The following is a 14,372-nucleotide window of genomic DNA, read 5'->3' as shown; positions in this document are numbered from 1 at the left end:
AATGATCTACAATGTCACACGTTAAGGTTTTCCTGTAGCTGTGCGAAAAGGTTTGCTCTGTAACAAACAAAACAAAAGGGAATATCAGTCAAAGATCAGGCTCGAGTGGTTTCAGCACCATGGACAGCTCCACAACACAGTTTCATTCACTCAGCAACACAAAGCAGTTTCTGTCTTTGCTGTTCAACTGTGGTTCACAATCAATACCCCTCACTATCAAGTGTCAGTGTGTGGTTCAGTTTTTACAGAAGCTGAATATGAGGATACAGGCTGCACTTTTACAGTTTGTTTATTGCACTCCTGATGGTATATATGATATGTGGAAATGAAATAGCAAATCACACCTCCTCTGTAACTCTTTTTGAAAGCATGGCTAAATAAAAATAAACTACATAATCTTCTTCTCTACTCTTGCCTTTTCACTTAACTAAATGTTTTAATGAAAACTATGCATATAATGACTGTAAGTGGGACTCAAGCCCCTTGCCATTGCCCACATGATCTGGCAAATCTGAAACCGTAGTCACCGCAGTGTTTATGTGTTGCTGAACCTCGCAGAACCTCCCATGTTTGAGTGTCTGAGGGTTGATAACAGGCTATTACCACAGGTAATGACCCACACACAGCCAATAAACTCTCCCTTAATGAGAACTAGGCCATAAAAAGGAAAGCCGTGCTCCATTCTGCTCCTTCTCTCTCTTATACTGAGAGGGTGTCTTTAAAAAATACCCCTCTACCCAGGATAAGTGGCTGCCATCCCATCACACAGAATATGTTTCATTTTATTTTCACTCTCTTCACTCTCTTCTTTAAAATAAGTATGGTTATTTTGTCAGAGCAGCGAAACAAAGATAGTTGAAGAGGGGACTGCAATCTTGATTTCATCACCTTGGTATAAAATGCAAATGAATGGAAAGTACAACAAAAAGCTGTGATTTCAATATAAAAAAGAATAAGTTTGACAGAACACTAGCTTGATTTGCAACCTCTTTTGTCATTCTCCACGTGCATTATCTTAACTTATAAAGGTTTCTGCAGTGTTGGCATGCTGCAGTGCTGTGGGTACATAACACTGTGCAGTTCAAAAACACTGCACCAATGAGATGTGACATACAGTAGCTGCTAAAGTGCATAATATGCTGACAGCACTTCCCGAAATAATCAAAAACTCCTCACCTATGAGAGAGAGCTGTTTGGAGGATCTGGGCAGCAGGTCCATGCCGTTCTTCAGCCAGAGGAGTTTGGGATTTGGGATGCCGTCGGCATGGCAGTGGAGGCTGGCAGATACGCCGGGCTCCTGGGCCTGCGTCTCTGGATAGACCAGGATCACTGGAGGGACTGGATGCACAAACACAAACAAAAAACCGAAGACACAAACAGGGAGAGAAGAGAGAGGCGAGTGAAAACCTAATTACACACTGTTTCATGGTAGACGGTAACTCCTGGGGGGATATAGCACAAACACCCACACACGCAGTGGGCAGAGAGGAATTTGTCTCACCCCAGCATGGAATATATTCACACATAACAAGAATCCAAGAGCTCTGGGGCTGCTTTATTACAGCTCGAGTCCTGCATGAAATAGATGTTGGACATATCTACCACTTACCACCTCCTCCGGGGAGGAGAGCGCAAATGAATGTGGAGGAATCGAGGGGGAAAATGAAATATGAGGTAATAGTTTACAGGAGCAGGTAAGATGTCGTTTTCTGGTTTTGATGCTGGGTACCTTTCAACATCCAAGCTGCTGACAAAATCCTGACGGCCCTTCCTACCAGGAGTTCAATCACCTCTCCTGTTCGACTCACAAACGTCCACCTTGGTCCTAATGCAATTTTTACGTTGCATCTGTTGGGTTGCTGTTCTGTTGAAACTTACCTATTTTTGTTTTTGCTCTCTTTCTCACCACATTTTTATTTCTAAGTTTATATGACTGACACACACACACACACACACACACACACACACACACACACACAAGTAGAAGTAGTAGTGAGTATGATACTTCTACTCCAATAAATTTCACTGAAAAACTAAGTACTTTCCAATCTTGTACATACAGCTATATTTTTGGGTTTCTTTCAAAGTTAAGGATTAATAACTGAAATTCTGATAAGATGTTTGAGTTGTCAACAGTTTGACCGAAGAGACATTTCTCCTGTAAACTTCTCAGAGCGTTTCAAAACTGTTTGAGGCTCAAACTACGAGTTCAAATTATCCAATATATTACACAACAGCTAGGATAAGAGAAAAGTCCAAAATATGAAAACACATTTTTGTATCAGAACTGCAGCTTTTTCTGCTTTCCTCTTCTATTATTTATCTCACAACCCTCCAGATTTGAGAATTTTTGAAAGGGGTGAGAACTCTAACTGGGAACCACTTGAATAAAATGAAGATAACTCTAATGTGACCTTGGTTCTATTAACCAGAGCCCCCTACGGGGTTCTATGGGTGATACTCTCCTTCAATCATGAGAGTGCATTCGCCTACTGAAATTTACTTGGCTAATCAGTCAACTTCGATTGGAAATAATGACAGTTAGTACAGTGACTGCAATGGAAATAAACCTACTAACGTTTTGAACATTCATCACCATACTTCTTGGAATGTAATTCTATAATACCATAGAAAGGGTGACAGGCTGCAACTATAGGTACTTCACAGATATTGAAACTGCCATTCCTCTCATCACTGTAAAAATCACTGTGTATTATTCCTTTTACACAATACGATGCAAACCGTCCACTTGGTTTAATGTGGCATTTGGCTCCCTTCCATTCCACCTTATCTCACCTTGTCCTATCTCACTTTAAATACCTTGAATCTCCCACACAAACATTTGGTAATTGCCCTTTGCTGATAACTCGCCCTTCAGGACCCGAGTCTGTCTCCACAATTCCCTTCCTATCACCCCCTCTCCTTCTTTAGTTCAAGGTCTAAAATTCAGCTGTGCTTGCTTATCAATTAGCATCTCAGAAAAACAAAACAAACACACCTTGTGTCTCTATGAACAGAAATTTAATTGAACACACTGTCCGTCTTTTGCCACCCTGGGATATAAAAGTGAAGAAATTAGTGAAGCTCTATATTTGCATTTGTTATGTTGCAGGTAGGGAGATTTTAAAATTCTTCCTTCCTAGATTTTCTTTGGAGAAATGCCTGGTAATAACTCTCATCTCTAAAGGTAATAGAGAGGACGACCATTTACGCAGATGATTAATATGAGCATGACAGAGCTTTGATAACTTCAACCTGCCAGAATGAGTGAGTGTAACTATCAGTTGTATTTTAGCTTTAAGTAGCTTTTGTCCACTGCATAAAATCAAGTGAATATGTTGCATGCACGGACAATTAGTTTTTAACTTTAAGTTTTATTTTCCACAGCAAAAGAGTCACGTTGATGCAATGCTCTGACAGTTGTGATCCGCTGAGCGGTGTGTATGAACAACACTGCTTTATGGATACTTTTTATCTTTAGGGAAAATGAAAAAACTTTGCTGATTCAAGCTTTTTAAATGTGAGAAATTGATGCTTAACTAACTAACTAAAACTAATTAATATCTTTTTAAATATCAATAGACTTTAGAGTGTTTAGAGTGACAAATCAGCAATCACCTTAGCTTTGAGATAATTTATTGAGCATTTTTTGAAATAGATAACAAAATGGATAATCAATTAGTGGCGGAAATAATGAGCAGATTAATTGACAATTACAGAAATGAGTAGTTTAGGACCTAGAAAAACAATACAAATATAAGAGACAAATACATAGATAATTTAAGAAAAATGCACCACAATCAACACTTATTCCTCATAAACTTTAGTTCCAGCATTATATTCATTGACACTGTACTTGACAGCCCCAGTGACTCCTTTTACTGTATTAAAAGAATAACTAGTTCACTGTGTCATGGTAAAAAATTCATAGCTTAAAACTTGATATGGTGGAGAAGCTTCAATTCACAGTCTGATCCTGTCTAATAAAATGTGATTGTGTCTTTGCTGCTATTGCTCTGACTTTGAAAAAGCCTCCAAGAAAGTCTCAGAAATGCCAAATTCAGAGTCTTCTTTTCTTGATGTTATGACCCTTTATATTGTGGTTTGTACTTATTTGTAGTTTTGCCTGTATTTTTTCTTCTTTTTTCTTTTCTTCTTCATCTCTTTTTTCCTGCCTTAAACAACTTTGCAACTACTGTGTTAAAAACTGCTACAGAAAGTAAGTTTACTAACTTAACTCACTGTTTCTTCTCATATGACTAGTAGTTCCCATCCAGGTGTACATGTATCCCAAGGGCTACTTCTGCAGTTACCAGAGGGTATGTTGAAAGATTGTTGAGTGGTTTAGCTCATTTTACAAAACAAAAAAAGAAAGAAAGAAAAAATATGCCGTACATCAACAATTTGTTTGAGGGGGGTAAAGAAAACGCACTGTTAAGATAAAATGTATATGAGACTGACCTTTAGTTTAGTTAGTATCTGAACAACTAACATGACATGCAGATAAATGATTGAAATATCAAGTTTTTGCCACATTAAGCAAAATTGGCTGAATCTATGCAAAAAAGAGGGGTAACAAGGCTACACATGGCCATCAGCAGAGTCAGTATGCCTTGTATGGATTTACATGTGTCAAGAGCCCAACACAGTTACTGTCGTTTTGCTGCTTTTTGTGTTTAATACACGGATCAGGCAGAATAGGGTACTTGGCTGAATAAGATGTGAGAGTAAGACGGACAAAAATGTTGGGTAGTACCACATATGACAATGCTGGACTTAATAAATCTATGATGTTTCCAGTTATTTCAATCAACAGCATGTCGGCTTAATTGCCTTTGAGACTGTTTCTTAACTGTTCTACACTTTATGTTGGGAATGCAATAAGAAAGAAAAAAATCCCCTCACTGGGGAACCACAGTGCAGCACAAACAAAACTAAAGCATTTTGTCCACCACTGTAAGTAAGAAATGAGCCATTACTAACCATTCACCTGCAGCACATGTGTCTGATAGAGGTCTTCATAACCGTAGGCATGGCAACTGTAGTTCCCCATGTGGATGGTTGTCACCTTGGTGATGTACAGGGAGCCATCGTCCCCAAAGTCCTGTAATAGAGGAAAGAGATGGAGGAGAAAAATTAAGTAAAGAAGGAAGAGGCAGAGGTGCTGGTGAAAAAGCACAAGATAGGAAGAAGAGGAGGGAGGACATGAGGAAAGAAGAGAGAGGAGGAACAGGAGGTGAAGGAGAGGGAATACTTATGAAGAATGGGGTGCAGGAAAGAGCCACAGGGAGCGAAGGAGAAATGTTGGTAGGTTGACAGAATACATAAAGATGCTTGGAGAGAGCAGTGAGAGAAGAGAGGAGGCACACAGCAGCAGGGAGTGATGGGAAAAGACAAGAAAGAAAAAAGAGTGATGCGAAAGGGAAGAGAGACCATGAATCAATGGTTTCCCTGTTGAGCTGAAGCAGGCGTTAGGGAATTTGATCCTTCTCTCTCCCCTCATCACACTGCCTCAGCCTGATAAATGGCAAGGGTTAAAAATATAAAGCCCATTAGGTTGATGAATGAAGCTGGTTGTTGTTGGTGCAGCATGCTGCAGTCACCAGGGGGTTCCAGCCACAGCTTAGGGCGGATTAAGGCATTAAATAGTTTGCTGTCCCACCAAGTGGCAGAGCAGATGTCCTGATGCAGCGCTGTCGTGACACGGAAATCACAAACGGCTGCTTTCAGTCTGAGGGCTCGAGAAATTAATGTGACCTGCCAGAGGGTTGCTTTGTGACAAGAGGATGTGAAATGACTTTCTTGTAAGATAGACGGGGGAGTTTGGGCAGCTTTTAAAGTTCAGAATTTACAATTAAGGTGAGAGATACAACTACACCAGCAAGGGCAATTAAAACTGAATGGGCCATTTGGGCAAAGAAGTATGAGTTTAATATATCTGGCAGGTTGTGCCAAATATATTTCAGTTAAAATGTAAAACTCTCCGTTGTGGTTGCTGTGATAAAAGGGGCATCCAGTAGGGCTGAACAGAACAGAACAGAACAGAACAGAACAGAACAGAACAGAACAGAACAGAACAGAACAGAACAGAACAGAACAGAACAGAACAGAACAGAACAGAACAGAATGAATATAACGAAAATAATTGTTTGTCCAAATTTTGCAATTGAAATCCTGCCATGTTTGTTGTAAGAAACTGTTTTTACTGCCCTCGAGTGCCATGTTGAGGATGTATCAATGTCAACATAAAAGAAGCATGAAAGTATGTGGGCAGTGACATTTACAACATTGAATTGAACAAATTTATTTTTGTAAGTAAAAGGAGTAAAAATGAGCCTTTATTGTGCTGAGACCATGAATAATATATCCATTAATCTATACATCTATCAATTAATTGAAAATGGGTATAATTAGGGCTAGGCAATATATCAATATTATATCAATACTGTGATATAGGATATAGGATTAGATATTGTCTTAGATTTTGGATATCATAACATTGCTGTCTTTTTGTGGTTTTAAAGCCTAAATTACAGTTGCTAGACTTGCCTCTGTGCTATTATCTGCCTTTGTCCACCTTGTCATTATATCAACATTACTGATGATAATTTATCCAAAATTTAATTGTGTAAATATTCTGTGAAAGCACCAATAGGTAACCCTACAATATGGTCAAATGTCAGTTTTGAAGTGTTTGGTCAAAAATATTGTGATATCTGATTTTCTCCATATCTTCCAGCCTTAGGAGTATCGATGATGAAACAAACTGGACGTTCAGCATTGACTTTGAATATTCAGATTCGGGTAGAGCCCTGGTATCAACAAAGGTAAAAATCTGCTGCAATAAATTTGTCAGTTTTGGCTAATAATTCTATGTTGTTTTGTACTCTCATCAGAAAGCCTTTGGCATGTTCTGTTAGCTGTTTTTTTTAGTGACTAAGAGGACATGAATGTAAATGGAAGATGTTCAAATTTGAGTTCATGAAATGTACTGATGGTCTTACAGAGAAATCTCTTACGAGAAAATTATAGGCTGTTATTTTTATTCAGTTTAAATTATACGGTTTTATAATGGAAAGAGAGGTGAAAGAATTATACATGAAGATGGCCAGTGGCTACATTCAAATTAATAAAATTCTAGTCACTCATTGAAGTTTTGCATTTCACATGCAGCACTACATCTGTGTCTCTTTTGACCTGTTCTCCAATAGTAATAATTATTGTTTTTTTCATGAAACACAGAATAGCACTGATGCAATAAACAAGTTTGTTTACCAAGTGGTAGCCATGTACATGCAAATAAAAGTGGATGTGTGGTATTTGTTTTTAATAAAAGAAATATACATAATTCATTTCATTTCTGAATGAATCGGTTTCAAATCTCACTTGCTGATGGACTACAGTAGCTATTGTATATTGCTGTTCTGTCCGTGTCTGTTTGTAGTGCTGTCTGTGGCTTTTTGCTCTCATCAATCCAATGTGGTGAAACAGGTCTGAGCCCCCAGTGAAGTTAATTTTTGGAGAACACAGCTCTATTCAAAATGTAAAATACCCAGTTTTGGTTGAGTGTAAAAAACAGAGAGAAAGAAACACAATGAAAAGCAATACAGTGGAGAGGAAGGTGGGCAGACAGAGACAGATGGAGAACAAAGACCAGAAAGAAACCATAAGAGAGCAGACAAATAAGACTGATTGTAATGGAGGCTTGACTCTTAAGTTTAGGGGTTATGTGCCAGACTGCAGAGAGATTTCCATCACTGCTGAATGAAATTCCTGAAAACAAACTTGTTTCTATTCAACACAGTTCAACAGAGGAAAATGGTAGGCTGAAAGGACTTTGACAGGATCATAAGGTCTCTTCCCTGCTCACACCTTGCTGCCTTTTTGACCTGCATCATCTAATGTTGACTAGATGAAAGAAGAACACAAACCCCGTGTTAATTTTACATTAACTGACTCTTGTTCTGATTTTACTGCACTATTCTCACAACTGAGATTTTTTCAGACATCATCATAATTAAGTGCAGTGTGCATTTATTGGAACTCTGTCCAATATCCTGTTAAAGGAGCACTGTATAATATTTGTATAATATTATACAGCACTTCTGTATAATATCTGTCAATATATGCTTTGGATTCAATGCTTCACATTAACACTTATACTTCATAAGAAATTATTCGTGTATACTGTAACTATACAAGTTACATTAACACATTTTTAAATTCAGACTTGCACTTGAATGTATATGTTCTGCATTTTATGGGCTTTGGGTCATTTATTTTGATGTCTGCATCCTCGTTAAATATGATGCATTCATACTGAATCAGGAAGTCATTCAAAGTTCAAGTTTTTAACTAATACAAGTGGATATTACGCATCTCCCTCATACAAAGTGAAAACATGGGTGATCTGGAAAATTACTGGACATTACTAGAAAAAATGCATGAAATAATAAACAGGTAATAATTTTCTTTAATGCATGTTATTCCATTCTTTGCTAACGATAAGGCGTCACTATTGAGAAATACCATCACGCAGGTTTTGTTTTTCTGTCCTGACATTTCGTCTGACAGTTTGTGTTTTTCCTGTGCAATCCAAAGGTGCTGTCCCTCTGCTGTCTACTTTCTGCCTGATTCTATGTGAATAGAGCCATGGCAATGGACAGGGTTATTGTTTTTGACCAAATATGTCAAGATTGCAAAGATACTGTAGGGTTGTCTTTTGATGATTTCATATAATATTTACTCAATGAGATTTTTGATAAATAAGTAATGCAGCCTTTAAAACTAAGAAGAGACAACACTTATAATATCCAAAATCTAACATAATATCAAGTCTCATATCACGATATCAATATAATATCGATATATTGCCCAACCCTAAATGGGATTTAGGCTTCATTTAGCCTGGAAGTCTATTAAAATACCAAATCTTTTGTCCACAAGAAAGTAGTTCAAACTGGCTGCAAAAACTTAACATATCCCTTCAAATCTTTTCCCTCCTGTTCTTCTTTCTGATGTTGACCTCCCGTGTACACAGAAATTTTACACACAAAAAGGTCATCTCTCTCATTAACTTAAGTATTCTTTGTTTCATCATTCATTTGACTGAAAAGAAAAGCAAAACCAGACAGGGTTGCTCTCTCCCTCCTCCGCTCAGATCACTATGCTCCATGGAAATTCATTATGCACGGTCAAGAGCCCAAGGGACCTCTGTTGCCATCGCCTCTCCTCCAGTCTCCACCTCAACACTTGACATTGTTTATCGGCTCATCATCACAGCAGACCAACAAGGCCGCTCATTAACATGCAATTAGTGAATTGTGATCCGGTGGTGGGCAGAGCAAGGCCAGCGCTGTGCTGTCACCTGTGCAGATGTGTCGAAACAGGAGCATGGCCACATAGTTCATTAAGCACTAAGCAAGGGAGAGGACTAGAGAGTAAAACTTTTTTTTTCTTGGATTTCCATCCTTGAATTATTTTTCTTGCTACTATTTTATTCTGTCACACTACCTCCCTCATGTCCTCTGTCTCTTAAGACCAATTCAGGGTTTCACTGTCACCAGGATTACACATGACGTAACCATCCAGGGTGTCTGCAGGTATCAGACACTTAAATTTAATGCTTTTTAAGACCTTTTCAAGATAAAGTTTAGCTAAATTTAGGACTGATTTTTGGACAAATAAATCTTTTCTTAAATAGTATGTATGTGTTCCTGTGCAGGTTTGGTGGTAGGTCAGGAATGTAGACTTTCATGCAGCCAATACAGTCAATAGCTTGGATTATTTTGACAAAAAGAAATTACTCTGTGGAAATTGAAATTAAATCAAATGTTTGGGGGCAATTAAGACCTCACAAATTCAAATTTAAGACTATTCAATGACTTTCAAGGCTAATAGTTATACATGAGGATTCTGGACATTTTAAGACTTTTTAAGCACCTGCAGACACCCTGCCTTTGCTATCTGCCAAATTACATGAATATTCATGGGGCATCCTGTGTGGATGTCCTCGTGCAGCCAAAAATTTGTCCCTATGTCCTAGAAAAGCAAGCTGGATGATTGTTTTATGCACTTTAGGTTTTTAGACATTGTTGTAATCTCCTATACCACCAAAATTACCAATAGGGACAAACTACGCTGTCAACCATGACAAAGAAAACAACAACATGCACTCACGTTGATATCCTCCAGATCCAAGAAGTTCAGTATAATGCCGTTTCTCTTCCAGATGATTGGCGGGCGCAGCGTCCCCTGGATGGCACAGGTAAGAACAGCACTGAGGCCCACTGTAACCGTGGACACACTGATCCGCTGGTCCTCGGCCAGGCTCAGCTGGACAACCTCTGTCAAGAATGAGCATATAAAGGAAAGTGATTAGTGTTGGAGAGAGTACAGGTGACAGCGAGGCAAATAAGAGAAGATAGTAAGAGAAAAAGATTAGGAAAAATGAGGAGATGGAGGAAAAAAAGGGAAGCAGAGAAAATCACAAATCAGAACGAGTGTGCTGATGTAGTGGAACTGTAGCCAAGCTGCAAGCATCCATCTCATTACTAGTGGACCACGGAGGATAAACAGCTGTCCGGGAGTGAAGGATATCCAGTATGAAAAAAGACCACGTGTCAGAGGACACACTGCTAGCCAAATATCATTCTTCTCATTAACGGAAATTTATGTTCATTGAAATAGCCATCCAATTCAATTCACCTTTACGGCAAATTAAGAATAATTCTTTACTGGTTCCCCTTGGTGCCATAAAGATTGACTGTCGCCAAGCTGTGTGGCCAAGCATGAAACTTACAGTCACAGTTATAGTCTGAAAACTTTGTCCACTACTGAACATTTTTCTTATTGTCAGTTAAAACTTACATTGTTTTTACTTGACATAAAACAGTGTCTTTGCAGCAAAGTGGGCTCTGCAATATTTACAGGAGAGGGCCATAAATACTCACTATGAGTCTTGTCTCCATCTTTCAAAAAACAAAATATGCCTAAAAATAAAGTACTTTTTCATCTTAATTTTGTAAACAACTGATAATTGTACCCATGCGAGATGCTGATTAGATATTGTGCGAATGTGGAGTTCAAGCACGCCCTCAATGACATGAGATATGTCAGTGTTTGACCCTGGGTCAATATTGGCTGGGGGCAGGATATACTTGGCTCAATAAATAAAAGAGACACGGACGCCTGATAGAAATCTAAATGGAGCCATCTGAGCGTAACACAGAGCAAACCTCACACAAGGCATTTACTGGACTGATGCTATTAACTGCCCTTGCTGCATGACTTTTCAGTACCAAAAGACTTAAAGAAAAGATAACATCATTAAGGATCTAATTAGAGCAACAACAACAACAACAACAACAAAGATTGAAAAGCTGGGACATTTAAATCTGTCATTATGCTTGGCAAATGAACATCCATAGATTAAACAAACACTGATTTAAACGCTAATAGAGGACAAAACCAATATGTTCTCATTCAAACTTTTCACATGTTGTCCCTTTGCAGCGGACGTTGTGTGATGGCACTATCGTGATATCAAATGCACTTGGGGGTATGACGTGGCACCTGGTTACTTTAGAAAACACACGCACATGGCAACCAACGCCAGAACGTCAACAAACACACATGCTGGGCACGAATGGTTAGGATAAGGGGAAGGAGGAACACAGTAAAGTGTAGAGAATAAAAACAAAACAAAAACATTATATTCAGACAGGAAGTGAACACTGGACTCCCACATAAAAGTCCAGGGATTGTTGGACACATCCACCACACCTCCCTCTTTTGGTATTGCGATTCCACACCCAAAGCACTGTCAAAACAGCAGTAATTTTGCAAGAGTTTGCAATGAGAATGGAGTGGACAAAACACAAGATCAAACAACATGAACAATTCAGACTATTTAACTTGAGTAAGTTTGTGAAAAATTCTCTGAGAAAAGTGAATACACCGAACACTTGAACATACAATATCATAAAAATCATGTCTATTAATGTTAAATCAATAATATGCCACTATCTTCTCAAGCATGATTACAATAATTATTAAAATAATAATTACAATTTTCTGATAAATGTACCCACAATTATGGCTTTTCCCTAAAAATCTAGTAATTTTATTCCAAATAAAACAAGCTTGTTGTTAAATGGTTAAAATGGTTATAATGGTGTAATGGTTAATTGATGTGGTTTCAGATGTCATGAAGAAATGGAGTGTAATGATGCACACACCACATTCCCTTAGCTTTTAACTCAATCATCTGATTTGTGTGTTTCTGCATTTCACTTAAACCCATCTCATTTCACCACAAACTATGTTAACCAATCATCTTGTTACTGTCTGGATTAAAAACTGTCCGTCCACAGCGGGGGTTGTTTACTTCTTTCAGCTCCCATAATTAGCAAAGCAGTGCCAAGCAGGGCATCTGTCCAACATGGAGCTGCTTTAGGATCACAAATGAAGTTGCAAGGTTATTTTAGAATAAACAACACCAACTATGTTGATATAGTTTCATATGAACCCTTAAAAATGAATGTTTGCAGATAGCCACAGGTGATTTTTGTTGCATAATGCTGTTTAAATAGCTTTAAAATAAGAACCATAATAGCAAAAGCATTCATTCTTTTTGCAGCAAGAAGTTAAGCCTTCTGTGTCATCATGTTTTATGCTTATTATGACATCATAGCACTAGGTGACGTGTGGTATAAAAACATGCACAGACACATTAGAGGAATGAATGATGAATCTATCACAACTCCTTTGCACTAATTAAGCATATCTCAAAAACTAAATAATGAACATAGTTCAAAGACCTTGGTGTGACTAATGGAGTGTTAAGAAATGCTTTGTTTATGTTTGTACATTAAAAACATCTATAGGGTCAATGTTTTGTGTTTTTATTTTGTAGTACTTTCTTCAATTACTGTGGTTTATTGACTTACATTACCTTTTAGCTCAGGCTGTGCAGATACCAAGCATTTAAAGATACTCCAAGAAACGACATCACATTAAGCAAAACTACCAAACTAGGCACTGGCAGGCCATTGCTACTGCAAAGTTCATAGGGTCAGTCTACCACCAGCATGTTTGTGCTGAGAAACTTTTAAATATCCTGACTTGTGCTTCCTTTTCCATAACCCTATCAAATCTATCATAACCGTTTGTACAATGGTGAACAAATCTATATGAACAAAAAAACCCCAAAGCAAACACTTCCAAGACCTGCAGTTAATGACTGAACAACAGTGATGAGGCCAGTATCACCACAAGATTTTACCTCAACATCCTTACAGAACAATACTTCATTGTGAAAATATACTTCAAGTAGATGGCTAACAGACTTTGAAATGTTTGTGTGGAACTTCCTGTCCGGATCCAGACTTTGACAAACACTGTTGTAAAAGACCCCTGGATATTAGCTGTCTGTTTCACATAGCTCTCCAGGTGATAGATATATCCCAGTTGACAGCTGGGCCTGTCAGTGATATTTTAGAATGCCTTGGGTACAGTACACTGCCAGGTCCAACAAACTTATAATTCAGCAGAGCAGTAATTTGGGTGGCAGAACAGGCTTTGAGTGCCATGTGGACAGATGAGGGATGAAGCACATTGATCTGACATGGCTTGGAGGGGTGGTTCCAGGGTGGTACTGTGCATTTCAACTAGACCACATTTTACTATAAATTGAACACAGTGCATGGAAGAAAGACGTGTGGTTTGCTGTGTCTTTCTGCAGCAGTTTACTGTTTAGATGGACATCTAGTACGACTTAATATCCATTCTTTTGACGTAAAAAAGTATATGGCTTTAAAAGTTTGCTGATGAGGGGTTTTTCTTCAAAGTTCAGTTAGAGCAGAGGTCCAAACTGTGATTGATAGACTACCGCATATAAAACATTTGCTACTGTGAAGGATGGTGGTGCTTTCAACAGCTTTAGCATATAAATTAGGATGTTAATCTTGAGTGATAGATGCAAAAAATGCAACCAGAGATTTTTTTATTTGAATTCCAGAGTCAAATAACTGCGACTGAAAATGAAAAAAAAGTTTTCTATAAACATTATGAGTCATCTTGAGACTTTTGTGTAGACAATAATTATGTTTTTGAGGGTTGACTCAAGTATGGTGTCGAAATATTGACAGATGAGTTTCAGATAGCACTGTGTTTATCTGCTTTGGGAATGAATACCTTCATTTTACTGCAATGACTGTGGTGAAAAGATAACCTTCAGCTCACAGCCCCCAGTGTGGGGCTGTAACACTCCTGTCTACATACCAAGTCAAACAGGAAATTGTTCCATCAATTCAAAATGGGCAGCTGTGTTTAAATATTTTCAGCAAAAGTCTGCCAACACTTTGTACTGT

General features: G+C 38.2%; 1 protein-coding gene across 1 annotated transcript in view; it reads right to left on the bottom strand.

Moving 5' to 3' along the window:
• fstl4 (follistatin-like 4) overlaps positions 1-14,372 on the bottom strand; it is a 216,503-nt gene that overhangs the window by 23,690 nt on the left and 178,441 nt on the right. The window contains exons 6-8 of the mRNA XM_042499286.1: positions 10,180-10,346; positions 4,984-5,104; positions 1,177-1,338 (exon numbers count right to left, since the gene is read on the bottom strand). Of these exons, the coding sequence (XP_042355220.1) occupies positions 1,177-1,338; positions 4,984-5,104; positions 10,180-10,346 (450 nt within the window). The remainder of the gene's footprint in view (positions 1-1,176; positions 1,339-4,983; positions 5,105-10,179; positions 10,347-14,372) is intronic.

The sequence above is a fragment of the Plectropomus leopardus genome, chromosome 13 (genome assembly GCF_008729295.1).
Source record: "Plectropomus leopardus isolate mb chromosome 13, YSFRI_Pleo_2.0, whole genome shotgun sequence".
In the NCBI taxonomy this organism is placed as follows: domain Eukaryota; kingdom Metazoa; phylum Chordata; class Actinopteri; order Perciformes; family Serranidae; genus Plectropomus; species Plectropomus leopardus.
Note: the sequence above shows the minus strand (reverse complement) of the source record. Positions and strands in the feature narration are given on the sequence as shown.